This window comes from Rosa rugosa, chromosome 2 (assembly GCF_958449725.1).
Source record: "Rosa rugosa chromosome 2, drRosRugo1.1, whole genome shotgun sequence".
Lineage (NCBI taxonomy): Eukaryota > Viridiplantae > Streptophyta > Magnoliopsida > Rosales > Rosaceae > Rosa > Rosa rugosa.
In genome coordinates this window covers 58,271,116-58,298,453 of record NC_084821.1, presented here as the reverse complement: position 1 = coordinate 58,298,453, position 27,338 = coordinate 58,271,116, and the positions used below count along the sequence as shown (strand labels likewise).

Genomic DNA, 27,338 nt, shown 5'->3' with positions numbered 1-27,338 from the left:
CCCAGAGAGCTAAACAGTTCAAAATTTCCAAGTACCCGTGTTTGGTTCTACCCATTTGATCAGTATATATGAGAAGCTAATCAGAAATTTCCAAAAAGCTAACATATATCATGGATTATGAATCAGAAATTAATCACAAATATGTACATGTAAACACTAAATCAAGTTGCTGAAAGTTACTAGACTACAGAAATTTTGAGCGAACAGCTGCATTATACTTGTATGCAGAAAATGTTGTGCGGAGAGAGAGCGATCAAATTAAGAGAGACCATCTTCACCAAATCTCACATCAACTCTAGCCCAACCTCTACGATTCGTAGAGAACACGAGTGGAGAGAGAGCGAGGTCCACCTGTTTTGAAATCGAGCCGTGGTGTTTCGGAAGCGAGAGAGGATGAGATTTCAAATAACTAGGATACCCTAGTTATTTAGAATATGCATTTTTGCCTAATGAAATCAGTGGGCTGGTTTCATTAAATCCAAATCCTTAATGAAAAATTTGTGCCAAATGGGCTAATTTGTATCTGGGCTTTCAAAATCCAAATCTTCAAGTCCAAATCACCATATCCAAACGAGCCCTGAAAGTTTTTCAAATCATAACCCAATATAATTTGGTAACTCAATTGGTCGACTCTCCTAGAGCTAGAATTCTAGATTGGGGTGGGTTAATTAAAACATTTTAATTTTTTTTTATACTTTTTTAAAGAAGATCAAAGAATTTTACTCATATCCACATTGTGACTCGAACCCATAATCTGGATCTTAAGTAGTGGATGCTTAAACCACTGAGCTAACATATGGGTTAAGCTTAGAAATTTGGGTTGTACTACTTTTTAATATTTAAACTTTAAAATAAAATTAAGCTATAAATTTATTCCAAAACTTGGGGCGGGCCGCAGCCCATGTGTAGCTATGCCTACTATATAACTATATTATTAAGAGTCAATTTGAACTTGCTTTTGAGAACTCTTTTAAACGAAGAAACACTTAGCAAGTTCTTTTCAAAATGTTTTAAAACTCCCCCGATGGACATTCTATTTCACCTGAGTCTATTATTTCATTAATTCAAACTGTATCTGAAAAACAATCCCAAACCGTACTTAATAGAACTTGCAAAACAAATCCCAATCCTGTGCAGCTCAAGAATATTCACACATTCTTGATCACACAATAACCCTGAGCCAATCAAGCCATTCCTCTAACTAAAAGCCCACACCCTCACAAACAACAAACCAGAATCCCATTTGGGCCTCTTTTTTCTTTTGTGTTGGGCCTGGACACTAGCGATTTTGGGGAATCCCATTTAAGTCTCTTCCTCTTCCGAATGAAATAAGCCAGAGAAGAAGAATGAAGCAGCAATCCAAGGACCCATTCGAAGCCGCGTTCGAGGAGCAAGACGACTCGCCGCCCGATTCTCCGGCCGCCGTCGACGCCATACGCGCCGCCCTCGACGAAGACTATGACGAGGGTCTCCCCCCTGAAGACCTACCTTCCTCATCCGCACCATCAACCGCCGCAGCAGCAGCAACCACCACCACAACCACCGTAGCCACTGTAACTCCCGCAACCAAAACCCTAACTAAGAAAAGCTCAGCAAAGCCAACTCCTGCCTCCTCGGCTCGGGCCACGAAGCAGAGCCAGCAGAACAAAGAGGAGGATGATGATGAAGACGAAGACAACGTCGATGTGGAGCTCGGGAAGTATCCGGCGACAGGCGACCCTGTGAAAATGGCGAAGATGCAGTAAGCAGCTTTCTCTCTTTCTTGGTACTTTTTGTGAACCCCATTTGGGAATTTAAGCTTTTGTTCATGAAATCAACCTAAATTTGATTACTTCAGTTCAAGAACTGATCTTTTAGTTTTCAAATCCTATTTGAAAAGGAAAATTGAGATAAAGAATGGATGGTTAGTAGATTAGTAGACTAGAGTATGTATGCATTGTGTTTTGCTAATTGGGTTTTTCATGACCAGCTTGATTTGACTAGGGTTTGTATGCTTGCTTTCTTTAGCATTGTGTGCTGGTAATGTATGACTTGTTTTGCGTTTAAACTGACTGCTGTATCTGAATACTCTTTTAGGGCCATTTTATCACGATTCTCGGAGGAGCAGATGAGTAGATATGAGTCTTTTCGGAGAGCTGGGTTTCAGAAATCCAACATGAAAAGGGTACGAGTCTTTTTTTATTTTACCTTGTGGAAGATTTCTGGAGTTAATAAGCTGTATGTTTGAAACTGATTGGCAGTGGACTTTTTGATCATTTTCTTTTGCACTAATGTTTCTGTACATTATTCGTGTGCAGTTGCTAGCAAGCATCAGTGGAACCCCGAAAATATCGGTGCCAATGACTATTGTAGTGTCAGGGATAGCAAAGATGTTTGTTGGTGAACTTGTTGAAACAGGTATGATGGCTATTCTCACATTTCAGTTAATAACTGCAGCATTGTGATGAACCAGAAAATTAGTGTAACAGGAACTTGAATGACTCGGGTTTTTATGTCTTACCAAAGGACATTTTGTTTTTATTCTTTTGCAGCCAGAATGGTTATGTCAGAGAGGAGAGAATCTGGGCCAATTCGACCATGCCACATTAGAGAATCCTATCGAAGATTAAAGCTGGAAGGCAAAGTCCCCAAGAGATCAGTCTCAAGGCTCTTCCGGTAGATGGACCAGATCAAAATTCTGTACTAATTGACAGGTTACTAATCAAAACCTTGTTAGATACTCAGATTACATGCATAGCAATTTAGCTTTGTACTGCTTTAGGTTTAGTGGTGTTTTTTGGCCTCAACCTTTCTAAATGATTTAATTGAGAACACCAAACCCTTCAAATTATTTTTTAAGAATTAAGAACCTGCATTACTAATAGGCTTTTCCTCTCGTGTTCAGTGTAAACTGTGTAGTCATTGTTCTTCTCATAAAGTCCTTCATTAGACTCTCCCCATCCCATTTGAAGGCTTATCCATGTCAGGTGGGATTATTGGGAAGGCTTTGAATCATTAGCCTATGAGCAAAACATGTGGAATTGGTTTGAGCATTCATGATTGACGACTGGGAAGACTTTAAAATATCAGTCCTGAGTTGAACATTGTTGTTCATCCTCGCTTCCTGCCTATAAGTGAAGTATTATGACTTGGGTCTGGATTCAAGAGCAAAAGGTCCTGACCTCCTGGAGTATACGTGACAGTTGAAGCAGGGACACCTATTAGTATAATTGTTAGTTAGCTGTAACAAATCAAATATTCTGAAGATAGAGTCCATTCTTACAATGCTTTGACTATGATATTTGGTGAACATTGCTAAACACATTATTTTATTTTAAGCTATTAGTATGTATGTTACCTTCTGCAATTAGCTCTTGTGGCTCGAAACTGTTTCATGAGTTCTGTAAGAAATTGATTGATTGGCTGTTATACTTCTATTCTCAATAAGTCTTTCTTCTGGCTTTATTTCTAGGTCAGCTTATCTGTAACTTGGATATGGGATGTAGACCCAGGAGAGAGGCACCACTTGAGGAGCACTTTGGGAGACATGAAGAGCTAAAATCACTGCAAGTTGCATAGTTATGTTCATTTCGTACATTATGTGTACAAGATTATTCTTCGAGTGGGGTATGAGTGGGGTATTCTATGGATCCTGTGAGCGTATTCTGAATATCAATTGCTGTTGGTACTTGAAGCTTTTTTACATGAGGGAATGAGTTTCTAATGATAAAATAGGAAACCGTCTGGTCAGATAAGATTGACACTAGGATTTGTTTGGCAGTAATTCCCTCTTGTTAGATCATTGTGCTCCGTCTCTATGCTACCAAGACTTGGGATCAGAGATGGTTAGCTCCTTATTATAATCATATTAAACCCAATTGATATTCCTTATGCTATTTCCAGCTTCTCTAACACTATTGAGTACTCTCCCAATAATGCATGATGGCGGCCATTTTGATGCACATAATTTCATGTAGGGAAATTAGTGATTGCCTAATCACATTTTCCTTTTGTTAGGCTGGCGCTTTTGACCTTAAACTATGCCAGGTTGCATTTCTAAATAGCTGAATGTTGTTTGTGTGGCATGTTTTTTGTTCATTGCTCGAGTGTGAGGTTGATATTCGCTTAGCCATTGGAAATGATTGTGTTTATTATACAAGTAATCGTTAAAAGTATTTTATCCAATGATTGCCTCTAGCTTCTAGCTTCCAACAACCGTTGTAAAAGTCTTTTCTGGGCTTGAAAGTTTACTAACTACAAGCCTGAAAAGGTAAAAAGAAAGTAGGAATATATGATATACGATTTGTTTTCCTTGTTTGTATGCACATTTTTGGAATGGAATTAGGTTTCATGGAGAACGGAAAACACATGAGTTTGCACAATTAGATGACATTCCCAATAGAAATGACCGGTCACGATTTTTCAATCTAGCTGCTGAAATGGACATCCCTGCCCTCCTCTTCACCCAAGGAAAACCTTCTTTTCACTCTATAGTTTTCGACACACTCTAGATGTTATATGCACATCAAAGTTTAAATAAATTATTTTTTGGCTAATACAAAGAAAAAAAATTAAAAATTAAAAAATAAAAACACGTAGAGTGACTGTTTCAAAGCATTTTTAGCAATGCTATCAATTTTTTATTTAAATTTTAGCTAAAGTGATTTTGATTAGCCACTTTAGAAATAAGTCTGCATCAATGTTTTTTTTTTCTTTTTTGAGAAATTTGTCAACTCTTTTACTAATTAGCGAGATCATACATAATCATTTACCCCTATAGGACCGACAGAAAAACCATTACCTAAACAATACCACATTTTAGGACACTAAAGCTTATCCACAAATTGTTCAACATCACCTTGAGTAATCAAAAGAGGCACAAGTGAAGTGAACTTCTTTGGCGACAAATCTCAAAAGTGAGAGCCAGTCGACTCCTTCCCTAAAAGGAAAGAAATCAACATATGTCAGTCACTGAATACCAATTAAAGGAAATAAAAATAAAAAAGAAAAATGCTAAACCAAAACTAAGCCCTAACGGACCAAAGCCAGCCATAACCTCCAAATCCTAACAAGACTTAAAGCCCATGCCCAATTGGAACCCCAGCCCAATGGGAAAAAACTATGACCACCAACCAATTGGGCACCCCAGCACCATGTTGTTGCTGCCATCAGTAACGGGCGCCACCACCAACGACAAGACCATCACCATGCCTTCCAACAGCCCGGCCCAGATCTACATCACTGACATCAGAGACCTGTCGTCTGATAGCCACAACCCACCAAACCATGTTAGCAGCTTCACCGACGTCATCACTACTTGACACCAGACTAATTTTTAGGTGCGGCTACCCGCACCACGTGTACGGTGCAGCTGCCCAATCAAGTCTCGGATTTTTTTGTCTTTGTTCCGGAATTATCCTTGGTTTTTAAGTGTGAAATACCCAAAATACCCCCTGCTTGGGCATTGATTGGTCAGCCGCACCGCCACGTGGTGCGGCTGCCCCACACAAGAACCTCTCATTGACACCATCTTAATCTGGTTTCCAGACCCATCAACATTGGTAGCTGACAAGACCACCACCACCAAGGATGCAAGGATTGAATCTCGATCACCAAACTCAATCGCTACTCGATCTAAAGGCTATCCTCCTTCACCAACAGCCAAAACGCACGTACCACCAAAGGCTAACGCCTGACCTCCATTACGATCGGGGTCGCCACCATAGAAGAACACAACCATTCTTTGCTATCAGTAGTAACCAAAGAGACAAAGAGGAAGCAAAATCCTATCAATCCAACCTTTTGACGCCGAAGAACTCTTCCACTGCTGCCATCACCCATAGTGTCACGCCCCGGATTTTGAATAACAAATCCAAGTCCGAAACATGAATTAATACAACTCACATAAATACAACCTGAATTTTTTCTCAAAACAACCACACCTCACATCGCTCGATATTACATAAACCAAATCTCAAATTTGTTTATTACAGCACACTCTCACCAAATTATATTGTAAGGCTCAAATGAGCATAACTCACCTCACAATTACAATTGCTGTAAAACTAAAACAAATTCTCTAACCCGCACGATCACCGTCCTGATTCTCCTGACCTGCAGGATTACCCGCTACACCGTTTGAATAGTGTACCGGGATTGCAACAATACAAACCCGGTAAGCTTTTTGCAAAGCTCGTATGAGTAAATGAAAGGATTGCACGATTTAAAGTAACCAAATCAACTCAAGCATAAATTCAACTCAAGTATTTTCTTTGCATAATAATTGAAGTGTACAACGTCACTTCAAGCATCAATCAACTCACATCTCAACATGACTACTCAAAAACAAACAACTGTTTACTCAATATATACTCACAGGCTTATGATTTATTTATATAAATCATCCCATGCAGTATATTATACTTACAGGCTTATGATTAATTAGATTAATCACCCCATTCAGTATATCATACTTACAGGCTTATGATTAATTATATTAATCACCCCATTCAGTATGTCATGTCATACCCAAGGGCATATGATAACTCGTTTATCCCCCAAGCAGTATGACAGCAGACAGACTAGAGCTCTAACTGTATCGTAAAGTGTCACCTGGGCCAAGGTTCACTTTACGAATGACTGCTTTCCTCAATTCACTCGACTCCTCATTTAATTCATCTCAACGACTCAACTATCGCACTTTACTCCATTACCCATTATCATAGACAACACAACATCTAAGATAAATCACATATTCCAAAGGGTAATGCTCAAAATATAACTCAGTAAATCACATCAATACTTCACCCGATGTCACACCATCCAATATATATTCCACGTAAATATATATATACGTAGTCACCCATACAAGAGTGACCACTAATACCAACTATAGTTCACATGCAATAAAATCTAGAAATTCATTTTTATAGTTTAAATACATTTTACTTACCTATGGACCGTAGTCGATCAAGTCCATATAATTTAAAACAAATATTTATTTTCATAAAACAATTTCCACAATTTCCCAATTAAATAAAATCACCGAATTTCGGTTCGTGAATGAACCATGTGCGATTTACTCACCTCGATATTCCCGCTGCGTCTTCAATTCAACACAATACACACCGAAACCGCTCACCCAAGGAAGACCGTCAATCACCTAGTCAAACATGACCTTAACTTAGCCAACAACTCAAAAACATACTCAAACGACAATCCAACGGTCGGATCGAAATTAAATGATGATCCAACGGTCGGATCCTCACGGATCGCCTTTAGGATCACCCTCCAAAAATCATCACGAAGATCCAACGGTCGGATCTTCCTGAATCGTCCTTACTAACATCTTCACAAATTTATACAAAAATCCGACGGACGGATTCTCACGAATCGCCTCCCTAATCACTGTTTTGCATTTATACGAAGATCCAACGGTCGGATCTTCGCCCATGACCACACAAAGTCATCGGGACAGTCATACGATCAACATGTTATAATTTGAAGTAAAACTGATGGTCAGATCTTCGCAGATCGTAAACCGAAGATAAACCGTAAAAACGTTAAATAGTAACGTCAAAACGTAAATCCATTATTTATCCACATTTTCTAAAATAACCTTGTAATATATCAAAACGCTCGTATGGATGCGTAGATCATCGTCCAGATAATATAAACTCAAAATAAGGTCCGACCCGCCGCCACAAGCGGAGGTCAGACGGTGGTCAACGCGGCGGTCAACGAAGGTCAACCACCTCTGATGCAAAAGTCGTCAACTACAAACTTCTTCAAAATGAAAGGGTGATCAACTTTCATACCTGGAGCTAAGCCTGGTTCGGCCTAGATCGTCCTAGATCAAGCGTTGAAGTTAGATTAATCTCGGCCGCACGATCGGATCCTAGATTGAATCAGAGGCGTTCAAAAAGTCAAACCTTGATCTAGCGGTCTACACTCAAAATCGTGATGAAAGACTTACATGGGGATGATCAGGGGGAAGAGGAGATCACGAAAATGGGAAGGATCGGCCCGTGCAACGCCGGCGTCGACGTTTTCCGGCCGGGTCGGTTTCGCTCGTTTGGGTGTCTTCGATCCATCTTTCGGGGCAGCGGCGGGCCAAGACCACACCGGAGGGCGTCTGGGCGTGGAGCGGCGATCACGGTGGTGTCCGGGTCCGGGGCTGGAGGACGCCGGAGGAGGGCCGTTCGGCCGGGTCGGGTCGAGCGGTTCGGCCGCGTGGGAGAGGAGAGAGAACGGAGGGTTTCGGGGACTGTTTAGCAAAAATTAGATTTTTTCGTCCTTAATGAAAAAATCAGAAATTTTTCCTATTTATAGAAAATTCCCAAATTTCAAATATTCATAACTTATTCATACGAACTCCGAATATTGTGTTCCACATATGCACGAGATCGTATCGACGAGCCCTACAACTTTCATGCAGGAAGTTTTCCCAAATTCCGTATGCATAAAAAGTCAATTTCCACGAGCCCCTAAATAACGTTCGATTTCGAAAATTAATCGTTCAAACTAATTCCACAACTTCTCCGAGACTCGTACTCGCTCCCACTATCGTGAAATCATTTCTAAAAAATCCACGGAATTTAATTTGGATTTTTCGGGGTATTACACATAGTGTGAACAGAGAGATCGAAACATCCAACCCCTTCACCCAAAAATTCTAGAACGCCGCCAAGAAATCCTAACAGTGCTCTCCTCATCTCGAGAGAGTTATTAATCTATTTTAGCTAGATCTGAATTTATATTATTTATTGAATGAAGAAACACTAGTTTAATATATTCACAATACGACTAAAATTAAATGTTTTGAATTAACAATAATAATAATATAGAGCCTCATCTGACTCTTTATATTTATGAGCGAGATAACTAAAAGTTAAAATGGAGAGTAATGTAGAAGTCTGATGCAACTGCTAAAATTGATAAAAAGGTAAACATGTTCTCTAAAATAGTTAAAGAGCCAAGATAGAGAGTTGCTAAAAATGCTCTCATTTGTTTGTTTGTTTTTTTTTAATTAAAAATAAAAAGAAAATATATGGAGAAAGTAAAGAGGAGAAAGGCGTGGGATGCGTATAAATTAGAAAATCAAACTGAAAGGTGATGATGTTACGGAAGTAATGGCTGCCTTGGATTACAAAGGAGGATTACAGTGATGAAAGAGACATGTTGAATGAAATGAACAGTAATACTGTCTTTTTCAATTATGTAAATGGGATCATGAGTCTTAAGTATGTAATAAAGTAGCTCATTACGTGATTAAGATGACATTGTATTTGTTTTATTCTATTTTTTGGCTGAAAATTAGGCTTACTTAGGTTCATGAACAGAACGTGGTGTAAAAGTTAAAATGTAATTGACACTCACTTTAATCTCAAAATAAGTCCTTTAAAATTAAAAAAATAAAAATCAGGCAGGCTAAGGGACTACATAATAAATGTTAACATTTAACATTTGGGTTTAGAGTCGGATGAAGAGATCAAATTCTTGGGTGTGTATGGTAGTAAATGTTAATGGGCCTAGAGTGCACAAACAACAGTATGCAAATTAGAAACCAGCATAAGAAGCCCTGAGCCCTATTAGTCCCAAGTCCCGGAGTCTCAGCCTTCCCCATTCCAAACCAGTACTAGTAGTACAAACGAGTGCTCCATCCCTTCTCCTCTATCAGCTTCCAACACCCTTCTCTTCTCTCTTCTTCTTCAACTATATAAATTCATCTCCATCACCCACTTGGGATCTGTCTCGTTTCCTGCATCGCAGCCTCTCTGTGTTTCTCTCTCTCTCTCTCTCTCCCTTGTCAGATTGTTTGTGGAGAAGACTTTAGATTCTGTTGAACAACAACTGTTTTCCACCTTGAGCTTCTTCTTCTGCTTCGTTTTCCGTTCCCATTGTTGGTTAATAAGAAGAAGAGCCATTCTTTTTCTCTGATGTTTTGATAGGAGAGTGATTGGATTTTTCTCAGCGGATGATGATGAGGTCTGCCTGTGGCTCCTCCTTTTCATTTTCTTGGTTTTTGTTTTTTTTTTGATTCTCGACCTTGACCCAGTGATTGCTTGATTCTTGGGATCGGATTTCCATCCGTTTTTCGTAAGTTTAATCTGTTTTTCTGTTTTCAATACTCGATCGGTTTACTGGATGAGATCTTCTTCTTTGTTCGATTTTTCAACTTCAGGTTTCTGAAAATCAGCTTCTGTTTCCAATGGGATTTTGCTGGGAAGCAGAAGAAGCGCCTCAGCTGCCATGGAAACAGAGCTGGCTATTTTGATGAAAATGGGGTTTGAATTCGCCAGATTCAGCTGTATGTTGTTAGCAGCAGAAATGGATTTGAAAGTTCAAAATGGTCCAACATTCAATCCAATCTCAGTTTCTGAGCTCTTTCTGACCAATTTTGATGTTCTGTTCTTCATATTCAAAGATTCATTCAGGATCTCCAATTGTATCTTTTCTCCTTAGAGAATCCAATTTTTCTGACATTTGACTTGACTCTCCGAGTTCATTTTCTTAATCTGCATTCGATTTTGTTAATCCGGTTGTTGTTGAATTGTGTTCGCAGGTACCAGAGAGTAAGCCCAGATTGTGTTCCTCTCAGCACTGGCAAGAAACCCAGCATAAGAGCACTACCAAAAGAAGACATGATGACAGAGAACACAACCACCACAACAAGCAGCACAGTTTCTTCGTTGGAATCCAAACCCTTCAGATTCCGATCCCAACCCACAGCCCAAGACCCGACCCTCTCCCAATTCGGAGGCCTACCCACTTCTCCCAGCCCCGAAAACCGCCCCACCCACAGCCCCGGCCGCACCCCCAGCCCCATCCGCGCCGGCTCTGGCGGCGACGTGCTGCTCCAGTGGGGCCACAAAAAGAGGTCCCGGGTCTCGAGAACCGAGATCCGGGTCTTGGCTGATGAGTCCTCCTCATCAGCCCAAGCAAGACAAGCCAAGGTCCAAAGGAGAGCCGCCCACGCTGCCGCCGTGGCAGACAAGTCCATGCCTCCGCCGCCTCCTCCTCCCCCGGTCCCTTCTTCCAGCTCAACGTCGTCGTTTTCGAATGGTAGACTCAGAAAGGAAGCCTCAGGGTTGCTTCCAAACAGGTACCACCTAACTTCTCTTTTATGTTTCTTTTCCTCATTGGATGAAGAATATTATTGCCTTGTATACTTTCCTTTTTACTGCTCAAGATATATTGGTTGGATCTTGTATGGTTTTCTGGTTTGGAAAAAAGTTAAAGTCTTTGTCCTCCAATCACGCTAGTCTTTGTGCGCTCATCTTATTATGGAGATTTTACCAATTTTGGGTTTGCAGGTTTAGAGGGTTTGTTCTGGTGTGGGCGAGATCTAGTTATAAACCCATTTTCTTGTTAAACTGGTCTGTTCTGTTCTGTTCAATCTAAGCTGCAAAGAGTACTCTTTTTTGGTTGACCTTTTTACCCTTTAGTTTGACCTACAATTTCACAAACCCATCTCTCTTATTATTAGTGGTAGTGGGGGCTTCCAAGACCCCAACAGGGTTTGGTTTTTGCTTTCCTGTGGGTTTTGCTTTGTGTCTTCAACTTTTGCAGTTGGGTTAGGTTTTAGAATATTGTTCATAAGTCCCTCATTGTACCCTTTTGTCCTGACCTTGAAAGGGCACCCAATCCTTCTCATCTCTTGGAAACTCTGTCTTCCCCTATTTTTTTGTTTTTTGTTTTTAATTAATTGGATTTCTTAGGACATGGATTTTTCTTGGAGGTTGTGAGTATTACTAAATTAGAGCTAAATTGGAAGAATACATCATATACATGGTGTATGGTTAATAGGGTTTTTCTTCTTTTAAGTGGGTATTAAATTCTGTCTTTTTCTGCTTCTCTTTCCCCCTTTTGATTTATCTACCTAGAGTCTTCAAAGTGCAGAACAACTCCATCTACTATACTAACTCCTAAGTCTCCACCTTTTTCATCCAATACCAAATACCCACCAGCCATTGATTTAGTCTCTTCTCTTTGGCCATGACCAGGAATTTGGAAGATCGATCCGCTGTGGTTAATGGGTCGCCCTCGAGAAGCACTGCCGTTGGGAACGGCCGTGCTGCTTCTAGATCTATAGCTGGGAAAAGGTCTCCTCCTCCGGAGAAAAGTGAGAGAAAGATGCCATCTTGCTCGGGAAGGTCAGCCAAAGATGACAAGGCAAATGGGTCATCTGATCACCGTGCGAACCATGTCGATTCCACCTCATTACAATCGGAACAATTAGCTGGAGCTGCTAACCACTCTGCCGCACCAGCAGCTGAAAAAGTGAACTATGAAGTGGTCGAGTGGCCGAGAATTTACGTGGCTTTGTCTAGGAAGGAGAAAGAAGATGATTTCCTTGCAATGAAAGGCACGAAGCTGCCTCAGAGACCCAAGAAAAGGGCCAAGAACATTGACAGAACTCTTCAGGTAGAAATATCCATCACTCAATCCTGGTTCATCAATTTGATTTTGGTTTTTGGGTAGCTTAGAAATTGAAACATAAATTTTTAATTTTTGTGTGTTTTTTGTTTTGGCAGTATTGTTTCCCAGGGATGTGGCTATCTGACTTGACAAGGAATCGCTATGAGGTCAGGGAGAAGAAATGTGTGAAGAAGGTAAATGCTGTGCCCCCTGCTCTTCTCTTGCCTCTTTGTCCTTTCTTTGTTTTGGATAATATCTTAGCTCTAATACCCAAATGAATAGGATGTGACTTCCCAACTTGCTCATTAGCCACAGACCAAAAAAAATAAAACTTGCACATTTATTAGCTGTTTCACCTCAAAAGCTCCTCCCCACCTAAAACCCTCCTTAATAAGATATGGGGGAAATTAGTTTTTGCAAAACAACTGGATCCCACTAATTTTGAGATCATTATTTATTTGTTTGTGTATTTTCAAATGAATTTCTCTTCTAGGGTTTGCAGAAAATGGCTTATACTTTGACAAGTGAAAGAAGAAGAACAAATATCTAAATTCCGGTTTTCCTTTTTTTTTTCTTTTTGTTACAAAATTCTGATCTGCTTTTAATAAAGTAGAGCATAATGATTTCGAGGGTCCCAAAATTCAAAATGAAGAAAATAGTCACGAGGGTCCTTTGAGTGCAATGATAAAAACGGCAGAGGTGAAAATACCCATTGAATTTTTTTTACATTATTTTATTTTAATAATATAATTTCGGTCTACCTAGCAAAATGTCAATTTATACTAGAAAAATATCCCACTATTATAAATTATTTTTAATTTGAGGGTGGAAACTGGAAAGTTGGGACCTAGGTTGGCTCCGAGATTCAGCCGTTATGCTTGATATTTTATCGGAGCTGATGTAACGTTAAACTACGGAGAAATTCAATTTTTATCGATGATAGATAGCATTACAAATGAAAAATTAGGAATATATATAGTGAAAATTCGTTCCTAAACATTATGTTCATTTTGGATATGCAGCAGAAGCGAAGGGGACTGAAAGGGATGGAGAGCGTGGAAAGTGATTCCGAGTAGCAGTAATCCGTCCGATTAATTTTTATATTCATGTAAACAAAACTTGTGGAAAATGATTTAAAAAAAGTGTGAGAGAGACAGGTTCTATCCGAGCGGCACAAGGCAGAGAGAGAGGGAGAGACCTTTTTGTAGTCCACCTGTCCTTCTTTTGTAGGACCATGTGGCTTCGCTCTTTGGTGATCTACGAGTTTTGTACAGTGGACGACATGTCGCTAATGATATATGAGCCGACGACAAGAAGTAGAGTTTCTTTCTAAAGTTGGTGAATTTCTTTGGTTTCTGTCGTTTAATTATTCTCTTTGGTATTTTTATGCCAAAATCTAAAATCAATGACAAAAAGCTTGTTCACTTTTCCTTTTTTTCTTTAGAATTTTTCTTTGAATCCTGGAGGATGAAAAGAAAATTCTATTCTGGTTTATGAGCTCATTTGCGTTTATTAATACAATTGGAACAAAGAATGTGAATCGATGAAAATTTATTAAACTTTCAGTGCTCTTGTAAGTAAACATACAATTGTTTCCAAATATCATACAGAAATAAATTTACGAACAGTAGTAGTTTGGTCGAAACATTGAAGTCCTTGTTGCTTTGACAAACAATGTCTGAGAAAGTACCTAAAAGACTTTAAGTGGACTTGGAAACTTGTAAACGGGGTCGTTGATGGCTCTGGAATACCTGGCCCCTAGTCATTTCAGACTTTTTAAAATTTAATGTTACTCGGTTTTAGACGGGAAGAAATCTGCTGTCCCTAATACCCTGTGTCAAACCTGTCCCCATGCATTCATTGGTCCATAAAGATTAAGAAAATATTTTCTTAATCTTTTGTTCCATATTTTATTCTTTGTGGACCAATGAATGCGTGGGGACTGGTTTGGCACAGTATTTTTGGGGACAGCAGATTTCATCCCGTTTTAGACTCGTATGCATTTCCACAAGTTCGAAGAAAAGTCTGTATAATCATGGATAGCTTCTGTGCATAGTGCAAACCTATTCAAGCCTACCAGCTATCGCTTCCTCATCAACAATGTTGCTCACTGGTCACTACTTGCTCTTTCTTTTTCTGGCATCTTCATCTCTGCAAACTACTAAACTGTGTTTGGGAGGTGAACTTCCGAGTGGTCTAAGACCATCATCATGCATCGAGGAAGAGAGACAAGCACTTCTCACATTCAAAGGAGATGTTACTGATAGTTCCGGCAGACTTTCTTCTTTGGTGGGTCAGGATTGCTGTCAATGGAAAGGGATTTCATGCAACAGCCATACAAGTCACGTTGCAAAGATGGACCTCCGTGTCCTGATTCATGTGGAGTTAGGTTAGAGATGTAATTTTCCTGTTCTAGTTAATCTTGTATTTCGGGGCTCTGGCCTCTGTCCTTTGGGTTTTTCCCTTTGGGCTTCTTAATGAAGTATCTTTAGTTTGACCAAAGATGGACCTCCGGAATTTGAATTATGATCAACGCTTCTTAATTGGACGGGGAGATCACTTCTTTGGGGGGTAAGATTAATCCTTCTTTGCTTAGCTTTAAGAACTTATATTACCTTGCCTAAGCGGAAACAACGATTTTCAAGGACTTCGAATTCCTAACTTTTCAGGAAGCTTCAAAGTTTGAGGTATCTCAATCTCTCATATAGTTCATTTGTAGGAGAGATTCCCCCAGCTCTTGGTAACCTCTCAATTTTGAACTATCTTGACCTTAGTTGTGATCATTATTCGGGTGTCGATCCTTATTATTCCAAAAACTTGGATTGGCTTTCTCATCTCTCTTCCCTAACCTCAATCTTGGAGGTGTGAACCTTAGCAGCGCATGAGTTATGTTGGCTACATGATGTCAACATGCTTCTTGCACTCTTAGGCCTCGTTTGGTTCACGAAATTGAGGGCATGGGAAATGAAATTTCTTCATTTCATATGCTTGGTGTGCACAAAGAAAGGTACAACTTTCTTTTAAGAAGGGAAAATATGGGGAAAAGTGAATTCTTTCATCCTCTAAATAATTTATTTTCCCTTCAACTTTTCCAGCATAAAATGTGCATTAATTACATAATACAAATACATAAACGGTGTGGAGGATTTTTTGGGGACAACATTCATTAGTTAGTGCTTTACTCCAGGCCAAATATTTCCCAGGTACGTGTTTTCTTAATGGCAGCTTAGGGCGTACTCCTTATGCTATTTGGAGAGGGTTGATGTGGGGAAAACAAGTGATCGACATGGGGACGAGATGGAGGATTGGAGATGGGAAAAGAGTTAGTGTGTTGGCTGATAGGTGGTTGCCGTGTCCGGTAAGCTTTAAAGTTGTGAGCCCAATTCCTTTGACGGTGCAACATAAGGTCGAATCTTTGTTCACTGCATCTGGAGCATGGAACGTTCCATTGATCCAATCTATGTTTCTATCCCACGAGGCCGAGATGATTCTGGGCATGCCTCTTGGTCTTAGAAATGTACCGGATAAACTTGTTTGACACTTTTCTAAGAATGGGTCGTATAGTGTGAAGTCCGGGTACTGGGTGGCTAGGGATATGATGACTCGGCAACGGGGTGACATTGCGGGTTCCAGTGCCAATGAATGTAAGAAGGTTTAGGAGAAAATATGGGGAGTTAATGCACCACACAAAATTAAGATGTTTATGTGGAGGGCAATGAAAGGTTTCTTTTACCATGTTGTTGCCTCTGAAAATCACATCGGCCTAGATAGCCGAGAGATCAAGGAACAAACGTCCTTCTCGATGAATATATTGTGGGGCGTGCCAGCACACGGCCAGAAGGCCAAGTGTGCAATTGTAGATGTAGTGCGCGTGTTCTGACTTCGTCAAGCGACTGAAAGCCGAGGAAGGAACAATCTCGGCTAAGGGTTCGATGCCTTTGGAAACAAGGACTTTCGGGTTGTTCAATGGATGAGGCGAATGATGATTGGTACCCGAACAATTACGTTAAACTACTCCTAGTGCATAAACGTAGAGTACGATAACAGAAGAGCGAAGAAGTAAACTCTAGACTAAGTGCAGAAAGGTAAAGAGCATAAACACAATAGTAAAAGAGTAAGGAAGTAAACTCTAAATTAAGTGCAGAAAAATAAAGAACAAGAAAATAAATTGCAAGAAACTAAATGAACGATAACGTAAATAGCGAAAAAGTAAACGGCTTGAAGAATAAAACTATCAACTATTACAAAAAAGTAGCAAAGGAAACAATTGAAATATCAATACTAGGTTACAAGGAAAACAAAGGGAAATGACTTGAACTAGCAGAGCTAACAACTAAGAATTGAAAAGACAATGAAACTAATCTGGAGCTAAGAAAAATAAAAAGAAACCCATGATGGAGTTTTGGCTGGAGTTGTGTGTGTCAGTGTCTTCTATCAATGCTTCTTTTATATAGAGAAAGTTAACTTGCTTGACGATCAAACTGAGATAAAGTCTTTCTCTTGAACTCAAACTGTTTGTAGTAATCCAATGAACCTACGGCTTCTTTAATTAAACTAGCATAAGAAGAATAAGGAAGTGAATCAACTATATGCCGCACGTACTTGCCTTCATTCCATTCTTTGTTCAAAGTCGCACTGCATGTACAAATGTTATGAATCATTTATCAATAAACAACCAAACAGCTAGCTTATTTAACTCCCTCTCTCATCCAAATTAGCCAATAAATGCATATGTGAGCTGCTCTCCTTAATCGTTACAAATTCTCTAAATGCAATATTAAAGAGATAAAATCTCTTAATGAAGCATTTATCCTCTAAATCAAGATAATTATCATTAATAGTAATTACAAATTACCAATGATTATCTTAATTTCTTCATTCATCAAACGGCCACGATATGATCGTTAGGCCGATATGCTAACTGCATGGGTATAAACATAGCCCCCCCATTTTCTTGAGCATCGGCGAGTATCGCCGAATGGTTAAGGAAATGTAAGCGCTTGAACTTGTAATTCTACTTGACCCACTTGTGATAAGTGGTGAATCATGGTGGAGAATCTGTTGGATTCGAAACTCTTGGTCAAGCTAATTAATTATGGCTCAAACAAAAGGTAATTGCAAGCAACCATAGAACCATTAAACCATATAATGAAACCTTCCAAATTCTAATTAGTGATCCATCTCCATGCCTTTTGTTAGCTCATTTGACGTTGACACCAGTACATGGACTTCTTAATTGCCATGAATCAACAAATAATCTCTGTATTACCAGAGATCACCACCACCAAATATCATGAAATAATTAAAAGCCTGAAGTCAAAACTAATATGGTAATATGCATGCAAGCTTCCAGAATCCATTTGCACCAAGTGAAATCAAATTCTCATTCAATATTTATGCGGACCTCATCTCTAGTGCCCGAACATGTAAGAACAAATGACTATGGAATTGAATTATGCCATGAACTTTTCTTAGAGCAATTAGGATATACTATGCTTCAGTAACCAGGATTGCTCTTCCATGCCTCAAAACCTTGACCTCTTGCTTCACCGTTGAATTTGCATGCAGTACCTGTTGTTTGATTCCTTTTCGGCCTTAACGACTTTGGCCGTTAGGAAATATCAAACATAAGAATACAAAAGTCAACATGGATAAGTCCCAACTACAACCTTATATATTCTTTGCACCTGTCTTGCACGACCATTCCTCACTCTAAATTAAACTTCCATCCTTAACCGTGGACACCTTCTTCTGTTCAACATACGGCTACCTTTCGTTCATCTTTTATTATTTTGAAATCTAAATATACCAAAGAAGAGAATTATAGAACATCATTATCATGGCCAACTAGGAGGTGACCACCAATGTTTAATCTTAAATCCTACACTTCCTATGTTCACGGCATGAATTTCATAGTGATTACAGCTGCGAAGTGTTGAACATGGGTATTTATTGGTATGACCGTTGAACTCTCCAGCCTTTATGTAGGCGAAATTCCCAAGCCCCCCCCCCCCCCCCCCCCCCCCCCCATAGCGAAGTAGTGATTAATTTGGACTTTCAATTCTAATTTAGCCGATATTGCTATCATCACATCGGCTTTGTCTCCAATTACCATATCAGTATACATGGTTTCTTCAAGTGTAGGAACCTCATGCTTTACCAAATGGTGGTCCGTGAGCCCCCCAAGTTCAAGATCATTGTGGTCATAATTTGGCTCATCGTTTTCATATGCATCGTGGAATGGCTTTATGTTGAAGACAAAATTTGGTTCATGAAAATTCGTTCGTAATTGATTGAATTGCATACCATCAACAACGCCTAGAAATATTTAACGTCCCACTGGGTGTGCCAAAAGATGTTGGCTCTGAAAATCACCTCGGCCTAGATAGCCGAGAGATCAAGGAACAAACGTCCTTCTTGGTGAGTAGATTGCGGAGCGTGCCAGCACACAGCCAAAAGGCCAAGTGTGCAATTGTAGATGTAGTAGATGACGTGCGCGTATTCTGACTTCGTCGAGAGACTGAAAGCCGAGGAAGGAACAATCTCGGCTGAGGGTTCGATGCCTTTGGATCAATGACTTTTGGGTTGTTCAATGGACGAGTCGCAAATAGTGATTGGTAACCGAACAATTATGTTAAAACTACTCCTAGTGCAAGAAACAAACACGATAGTAAAAGAGCAAGGAAGTAAACTCTAAATTAAGTGCAGAAAAATAAAGAGCAATAAAGTAAATCGCAGGAAAGTAAATAGCGATAAAGTAAAGAGAGGAAAAAGAAAACAATAAATGGCTTGAAGAATAAAATTATCAACTATTATAAAAAAGTAACAAGGGAAACAATTGAAATATCAATACTAGATTACAAGAAAAACGAAGGGAAATGACTTGAACTAGTAGAGCCAACAACTAAAGAATTGAAAAGACAATGGAATTAATCTGGAGCTAAGAAAAATAAAAGGAAACCCATGATGGAGTTTTGACTGGAGTTGTGTGTGTCAGTGTCTTCTATCAATGCTTCTTTTATATAGAGAAAGTTAACTTGCTTGACGGTCAAACTGAGATAAAGTCTTTCTCTTGAACTCAAACTGTTTGCAGTAATCCAATGAACCTACGGCTTCTTTAATTAAACTAGCATAAGAAGAATAAGGAAGTGAATCAACTATATGCCACACGTACTTGCCTTCATTCCATTCTTTGTTCAAAGTCGCACTGCATGTACAAATGTTATGAATCATTTATCAATAAACAACCAAACAGCTAGCTTATTTAACTCCCTCTCTCATCCAAATTAGCCAATAAATGCATATGTGAGCTGCTCTCCTTAATCGTTACAAATACTCTAAATGCAATATTAAAGAGATAAAATCTCTTAATGAAGCATTTATCCTCTAAATCAAGATAATTATCATTAATAGTAATTACAAATTACCAATGATTATCTTAATTTCTTCATTCATCAAACGGCCACGATATGATCGTTAGGCCGATATGCTAACTGCATGGGTATAAACACATGTACAGCCAACCTAAAACAAAAGAAGGTTCTGGAAGATTCTAGATTTTGGCAATGTGGATGACATAGTGAGTCGGTGATGCATGTACTTTGGGACTGTCCCAAAACGTAGAAAAAGACTTTTCTCCATAGAGTTTGCAAAGTGTGGCAGGAGCCCACTTTTCTGGACTTTGTGCTGTGTTCCACAGCTTCTGGAACCGAACTGGAAACCTTTTGTTTCACAGCCTGGTGGATTTGGAGAAACAGGAATTTGACCAGGTTCGAGGAAAAGAATTTGGAGCCTGTAGAGGTTGCACGGTCAGCTATGGAGTGGCAGAATGAGTTCGTAAGTTTGGGAGGGTCGAAACATAGGTCGACTCCAGCTGCAGTCCACGCCCAAGTTTGTTGGAAACCTCCGCAGCCGGGGCACCTTAAAATGAACTTTGATGGGGCTCATGATACAAAAAATGGAGTTTGCGGTCTGGGGGTGGTTTTCAGAGACACTCAAGGTGTGTTGAAAGGTGCAATGGCAGTCCCACAAATTGGTAACATCGCCCCAAGATCCATAGAAGCTTTGGCATTGTTGCACGGCCTCAAATTTGCGCTTCATGTTGGCTTCACCAGGATTGAAGTTGAAGGAAATGCTCTCTCAGTCATCAATGCTTTGCAAGAGAGTTCAGAGGACTATAGTTTTGAGGGTCATTTAATTGACGAAGTTAAGTTTTTATTTCAGTGTTTTTCCAGTTGTAGTAGCCACTTTGTAAAACGAGAAGGCAACAAGGTTGCTCAACGTTTGGCAAAGGAGGCATTGAAAGTTAGTCAACCTTTTCTTTGTCAGGAGTCGGGGCCTAGTTGGCTTCATCAGTGTGTCAGTATAGATTTCCAGTGTGAAGTCTAATGTGGTCAATCCTTTGTAACAACTACTAGCTGGCTGTTGCAAGGTTTGTTCCATCATTCCATGTATGCAGTTCATTATTTTTAATGAAGTTCTATTTGATCCAAAACAAAAAAAATACATAAATTTTTATTACATAAATCATAAACTTTCCAAATAAGTTTACATATCTATCTGACAATCACCTGAATGGTAGTATACCACCCTTTAGAGCAAGTCCACCCGTAGCAAGAAATGTCAAGGTCGAAAAGTCAAGGCGTCGACCAGTCAAGTAACTGTTCACTGCCACTGGACATGGGTTTCCACCCGTTGTTTTTCTTGACCAGTCAAGACTGTTCATTTTTCACTGTTCATCGATTTTTTCTTACATAAATGAAAAACTAGGAATAAGTACAATACAACGTTATTTAGTTGTTGTACGAGAAATTCAGTTTCTAATCGATTTTTATTTTCGAAACAAACGTTATTTAGGGGGTCGTGAAAATTGACTTTTTATACGTTCGGAATTTGGGAAAACTTACTTCATGAAAGTTGTAGAGCTCGTAGATACGATCTTGTGCATATATGGAACACAATATTCAGAGTTCATATGAATTTATTATGAATTTTTGAAATCTGGAAATTTTCTATAAAGCAAAAAAAAAAATTCTATTTTGTTTCAAAGGACGAAAATTTTTCTTTTTTTCATTTCCCCCCTCCGGTTCTCTCTCTCTCTCACACGCCCCCAGACCTGGCGGGTTTCGTCCGACCCGACCCGCCTTTTTCTCCCTCCTCCGGCGTCCTCCGTCCACGGACCTGGCTCCCCCGAGGTCACCTCACCTCGTCCGGCCGCTCTGTGGCGTCAGCCCGCCCAAACGCTGCCCCCAGGCCGAGATCGAAGCAACCCCAGGCGGAGCAAATCGTCCTACACTTCTGTCGATCAGCGCTTGTCCTCCACTTCCGTCGATCAACGCGTCTCCTTCTCCACTCATCCAGTGACGTCACCCACGTTTCCGGGCTGGGCCGAGCTGGCAGACGCCTTGGCTGGGCAAGGAATTAGTCAGGGCCTTGACTAAATTCTTGGCTTCGGTCAAGAAAGGCTGACTTTTGGCTGGGCAGAATACCTCCGGTGGAAACCTGATTTTCCCCTCCATGGTCACCGGCCACATCAGCTTTTCCTAGTTGGTGACCAGTCAAGAAGCAACCGGTGGAGTTGCTCTTATATGCAATATGTCAAGTTTGTTTGTCCTTATTTTAAGAAGCAATCCCTTGTCTGGAGAATTCCCTCAAGCATGGAGTTTGTGGTCACATATATTGGTTGTAGATGTCTTAGATGATAAACCTGATGAGCACCCAAAATCATTTTCACAAGATCATAAACACAGCAACGTTCACATAATCAATACAATTTAGTGAACTAGTACTGAAGGCTTTAGAACTTACCAGATTCATGAACTACGGCCATCTTCTTTGAGCAATAGGAATATATGTCAGCAAGTCAGCTATTCAACAGAATGAGCTAGCAGCTAAGCAACTCCAAATGATCTTCTGCTGTTCTCTGATTTCAAGCACCTTCTATGGGGCAGGTCTTAAAGCTTTTGATCGCAGAGAGAGCAGGGACCATTCTACACGTATTTATACAAGCATGGCTTGAGCCTTACCCATAAAAGAGTCCAAACACACTTGTAGTTTATCTGTAGAGTTCTGTATTTATCATATCTTGCTAAATGATCATTAAAGCTTATCAAAATGGATTCCTAACCATATGAGTGACATACCAATCTCATTAGGTATCTACTATCTAGTGCAACTTGTTATTTACTCAAGTGTAGATAATGTTAAGTCCACGATATTTTACATTAGACAACAATTTGGCTTGCAATATCCCCAGTTCAATGGGTGTTCCCAGCTCATTAAAAGTATTGAAGCTGAGCAACAGAAGTTTTGGGATCAGATTCCTTCTTCTATATTCCAAAACTGCACCGAGTTGTTGAGTATTGATCTTGGAGGCAATAGATTTACAGAAGGCATACCTCTACAGAGAAAATCAAATGTCTCATCCAAGTTACATACTTACATATGCTCCGATTGCGATCAAACTTTTTAAGCGGACATATTCCCCATCAATTGTGCTCTCTTCCATCTCTTCATATCATAGACCTTGGCAACAACAACTTTTCAGGGACCATTCCCAAGTGTTTGTATATATAATCTGATTGCTTTGGCCTACGATAATGGCGCTCGTAGGTATTTTTTTGTTAAATTATCTTGAGAGGACCAGCTTGACACTGAAGGGACAAGAACTCGTATATTACACGACTCTAAAATTGGTAAATAACATTGATTTCTCATCGAACATTTTAGAAGGTGAAATCCCTAACGAAGTAAGCAGCCTCATTGCATTGGGCACGTTGAACTTGTCAAGAAATCAATTTAGTGGAAACATTCCTTCAAAGATTGGAAACTAGCAATGGCTGGAAACTCTTGATCTCTCACCCAATCACCTCTTCGGGCAGGTTCCTCAAAGTTTCTCTTCATTAACCTCTCTGTCTCACTTGAACTTGTCTTACAACAACTTGTCCAGAAGAATTCCTTCAGGCAACCAACTTCAAACACTCACTGATTCATCCATTTATGTTGAAAATCCATCCTTGCGCGGGGTTCCTGTTTCAACTGTCTGCTCGGGGGCGGGTGCACTCGCACCAACTAACCCTGACGATGATGATCATAATGATGATGATATCGATGAGAACGGGAAGTTTGATATCTACGTTGGCGCTGTACTCGGCTTCATCATAGGCTAGCTTTTAGAGTGTTTGTGGTACATTGTTTATGAAGAAATCATGGAGGCATGCGTATTTTCAATTCTTTCATAACATAAAAAAAAAGGCAGCATTGGCAATTGCATTGAGAGTGGCTCGTTGGCAAAAGAAGTCTTGCCTGGAAAAGGAAATTAAAGAATAAAATGCACTGAAGGTGGTTTGGGGAATTTGTTGCCTTCTTGATGGGGTACGTCGTTTCTCTTTTGGTTCAGGTGCTCTCTATGTGATTGCCCGTTGGTGCTGTTTGTGGTGGTGGTGAAGATGACAGCCAGATGATTAATTCAAGCAACTTTGATGCTGAATAATACCTTGTTGAAAGTGTATTTCCACGTTCGGTGCATTTCGAAACTTGTAAAAGAACTTTGAATATCAATTGATTTCAGTATTTAATCTTAAGTAGTCAGTCCATTAATTTTACGGTTATGCTTGAACCATTCCTGATTCCTTGGAGGAAAACCTTGGTATAATCAGACAACTGCTTTCTCCAAAAAATAAAAATAAAAATAAATAAATAAATAAATCAGATAGCTGCTAGCCTGCTATTCAAACTTATTTCAGGCCTAGCTACCAACCATCACGTCAAAATATTGGTTACTACTTCTACTTGCTCTTGATTTTATTTTGGTACGGTCAACATGCCAGAACCCTTGATCGAAAATCTACCAAGCCTGTATATATGTAAATGAATTTGCAAAGCACACCATAATAGTTTTGTCAGTCTAAATGGATCAAATAAAAGTATAAAACCTACTTAAAAGAGGGTATTCAATAACCATTTTAAATTGATCAAGTTCAATTCCGTGATTTAATGAATTGGTTTAAATTTCATAATTTTTCTAATATATCTGAACTTCTATAAACTCAGTAAGTCTTTTTTTTTTTTTTTGAACAAGAGTTGTTAGTCCATTAATATAACAAAAATGTATGTACAACTGGAGCTGCACACAGATTAGGTTGGATCGGTTTTGACTCTAAACCGTCTCTATGCCAAAGTGAGCGGTTTAAGCATTTTGGACAACTGGTTATTAGAAAAAATAAGCTTAATCCGATCCGGTCCAATCCAATTAAAGATGGTTTGGTTCGATCGGTTAGACGGTTTTAACCTATATAATATTAACATACTATTTATGAAAAAAATTATTGTAAAATTCAATTTGAATAATAAAAATTCTATTAAATAAGCATAATCTAAATTTAAAATACAATAATCAAATCCAAAAATTAAAATCTAGAATAGATTCAAAGTGATTCACTTATTTGATGGCTTAGCTATCAATACTAGCTTAATACGGTAGTATTAAAGGTTAGAGGATGAGAGATTGAGATATTATCACATGAGAGGATCAAAGTAATCATAGCGATTATATATTAGGCTTCTAGGCCTTTGGGCATTAGATTCAATATGGTAGTATATGATTTGAGAATAAAGTTATAATTGGATATTTAAAACTTATTTAGAACAACGTATTGGACAAATGAATATATATATATAATTATTTCAAACATACTAGCCGGTTTGGATTCCGCGGTTTAAGCAAAATAGAAACCAAACCAATCCAATTCATAAATGGTTTGGTTAGGTTTTGAACTGGCTTTCAATTTTTAATGTTAAAAAACCTGAACCAAACCATATTTTAATTTTTAAACTGCACGGTAGGTCCTGCCTTCCCAGTATGGCTTCAATCTCAGACTAAACTAGTCTATATCACTGTTGCCGGTACCAAAATCTCGGAGTCCATACCAGAGAAATGGTTGTTGAAGGTATCTTCCCACATCAAACATTTGGATTTATCTTATAACCAAATCCATGGAAATTTTACATTCCAAATAAATTTTCCAAAGTTGGGTTATATAGATTTAAGTCATAATCTGTTTGAAGGCCCACTGCCACATTGGTCTACTCCTGCCTCCTTCCTTGATCTTCAATGCAATAAATTTTCCGGGTCAAATATTCCTTTCAATTTTGATAAAATGTTTCCCAACTTGAAAGAATTGTATCTTTCTGACAATCATTTTAACGGTACAATTCCACCGTCTCTTTGCAACATAAAAGATTTGTCACTCCTTTCCCTAAATACCAATCACTTGCATGGAGAATTCCCTCAAGCATGGAGCGCTTGGCGCAATATACTTGTTGTAGATGTAGCACAAAACAATCTGTCTGGTAATATCCCCAGTTCAATGGGTGTGCCAAGTTCACTTGTCATGTTAAAGATGAACAACAACAATTTTGGAGGCAAAATTCCTTCGTCTATGTTCCACAATTGCACTGCTTTGAGGAGTATTGATCTTGGGGACAACAGGTTTACAGGAAGTATACCATTGTGGACAAGAATCACAAGATCAAATGCATCATCCAAGTTACAAATGCTACGTTTGCGATCAAACTCTTTGAGCGGGCATATTCCCCACATATTGTGCTATCTGCCATCCCTTCATATCATAGACCTTGGTGACAACAACTTTTCAGGGACTATTCCAAAGTGTTTGTTCCATTTGACTTCTTTGGTTCATGGTACCAGTTCCTCTGGTAAGCCCTATGATAATGTTACTTATCCTCAGCAAACCACTTTGACGTTGAAAGGAAGAGAACTTGTGTACGATACAACTCTCGGTTTGGTGTGTAGCATTGATCTCTCATCCAACAAGTTAGAAGGTGAAATTCCTGAAGAAATAACCAGCCTCATTGAGTTAGGTACCTTGAACTTGTCGAGAAATCATTTTAATGGAAACATTCCCTCAAACATTGGAAATCTGATAAAGGTGGAAACTCTTGATCTTTCCAACAACAACCTTTCAGGAGTGATTCCTCAAAGTTTGTCTTCTTTAACCTTCTTGTCTCACTTGAACTTGTCTTATAACAACTTGTCCGGAAGGATTCCTACAAGCAATCAGCTACAAGCAGTTAATGAGGCATCCATTTACATGGGCAATCCATATTTGTGTGGCTTTCCTCTTTTAACCAAGTGCGTGGGAGATAACACACCATCACCGATGAATCAAGGTGATGATGGAAGAGACCATAAAGATAAAGATGATATTGGAAAGCTTGGTTACTATGTTAGCGTCACACTTGGCTTCATCCTTGGTTTTTGGGGAGTTTGTGGCACATTGCTTGTGAAGCACTCATGGAGGTATGCCTACTTTCAATTTTTTGATCACATAAAAGATAAAGTGGCATTGGCAATTGCATTGAAGGTGGCTCGTTTTCGAAGACGGTCATGATTGGAAAAGGAAGAGAAAATAACAGATGTATGTTGCTGCATTGATGGTGGTCGATCTGGGCCATTTGTTATCATCATGGGTCGGCTAGTATTTACAGACTCGGGCTTTTGTTTGTTGTTCAGTATACTAGTGTGTGCATATATATGTTAGTTGATTATCTGTAGCTATACATGCAATTTACAAGTATGATATTCAGCAGGAAGAAAAACATAACATTGTCTTCGCTTCCTTCTTTTGAATGTTATATTCTCATAATTAGAAGGTACATAGAAATGAAATTAACAACCCAACCCAACCCCCACCCCCCCAAAAAAAAAAAAAAAAAAAACTGATTAGATATATAGAGATGGCTAGAGGTAGATTCATTTACAGTACTTGATTATATTCGCTCTCCTTCATTTGTGTTTTGACAACTTTGAGTATGTTGGTTAAATTGCTTATACAAGATCTCACAAATGAATTTCAAATCTTCACACATATATAGAGAAGGGAATAAGGTAATAGAATCATGGAACATCTTTATCGGAG

General features: G+C 39.2%; 3 protein-coding genes across 8 annotated transcripts; all 3 read left to right on the top strand.

The window, feature by feature from the left end:
• The first annotated feature begins 1,316 nt into the window (after positions 1 to 1,316).
• Positions 1,317 to 3,893, top strand: LOC133732514 (transcription initiation factor TFIID subunit 11). Of its 4 annotated transcripts, none has more exons than XM_062160075.1 (5): positions 1,317 to 1,741; positions 2,077 to 2,164; positions 2,298 to 2,397; positions 2,532 to 2,693; positions 3,457 to 3,893. In XM_062160075.1, the coding sequence occupies exons 1-4, from the start codon at positions 1,347 to 1,349 to the stop codon at positions 2,657 to 2,659; spliced, it is 711 nt and encodes a 236-aa protein (XP_062016059.1). In that variant the 5' UTR covers positions 1,317 to 1,346; the 3' UTR covers positions 2,660 to 2,693; positions 3,457 to 3,893. The 4 variants fall into 4 exon arrangements, with proteins under 4 accessions (XP_062016059.1, XP_062016056.1, XP_062016060.1 ...); XM_062160072.1 differs by having other exon boundaries at positions 3,452 to 3,893; XM_062160076.1 differs by lacking the exon at positions 3,457 to 3,893 and adding an exon at positions 2,967 to 3,444.
• A 5,683-nt stretch (positions 3,894 to 9,576) lies between these two features.
• Positions 9,577 to 13,834, top strand: LOC133728789 (serine/threonine-protein kinase CST20). Of its 3 annotated transcripts, none has more exons than XM_062156228.1 (5): positions 9,577 to 9,966; positions 10,544 to 11,083; positions 11,985 to 12,405; positions 12,516 to 12,593; positions 13,425 to 13,834. In XM_062156228.1, exons 1-5 carry the CDS (start codon positions 9,956 to 9,958, stop codon positions 13,473 to 13,475), a joined length of 1,101 nt encoding a protein of 366 aa, XP_062012212.1. In that variant the 5' UTR covers positions 9,577 to 9,955; the 3' UTR covers positions 13,476 to 13,834. The 3 variants fall into 3 exon arrangements, with proteins under 3 accessions (XP_062012212.1, XP_062012211.1, XP_062012213.1); XM_062156227.1 differs by having other exon boundaries at positions 9,579 to 9,966; positions 13,422 to 13,834; XM_062156229.1 differs by having other exon boundaries at positions 9,579 to 10,077; positions 13,422 to 13,834.
• An 11,722-nt stretch (positions 13,835 to 25,556) lies between these two features.
• LOC133731139 (receptor-like protein EIX2) lies at positions 25,557 to 26,810 on the top strand. The gene has a single exon (XM_062158586.1). The coding sequence runs from the start codon at positions 25,557 to 25,559 to the stop codon at positions 26,808 to 26,810; it is 1,254 nt and encodes a 417-aa protein (XP_062014570.1).
• Positions 26,811 to 27,338: the final 528 nt, after the last annotated feature.

Excerpts from the sequence above, each read along its gene's own strand:
- LOC133732514 (XM_062160075.1), top strand. The coding sequence starts at position 1,347 with ATGAAGCAGCAATCCAAGGACCCATTCGAAGCCGCGTTCGAGGAGCAA. Across the intron at positions 1,742-2,076 it reads GTGAAAATGGCGAAGATGCA|GGCCATTTTATCACGATTCT; the intron begins GTAAGCAGCTTT and ends ATACTCTTTTAG. Across the intron at positions 2,398-2,531 it reads TGGTGAACTTGTTGAAACAG|CCAGAATGGTTATGTCAGAG; the intron begins GTATGATGGCTA and ends ATTCTTTTGCAG.
- LOC133728789 (XM_062156227.1), top strand. Across the intron at positions 11,084-11,984 it reads TCAGGGTTGCTTCCAAACAG|GAATTTGGAAGATCGATCCG; the intron begins GTACCACCTAAC and ends GGCCATGACCAG. Across the intron at positions 12,406-12,515 it reads ACATTGACAGAACTCTTCAG|TATTGTTTCCCAGGGATGTG; the intron begins GTAGAAATATCC and ends TTGTTTTGGCAG.
- LOC133731139 (XM_062158586.1), top strand. The coding sequence starts at position 25,557 with ATGTTTCCCAACTTGAAAGAATTGTATCTTTCTGACAATCATTTTAAC.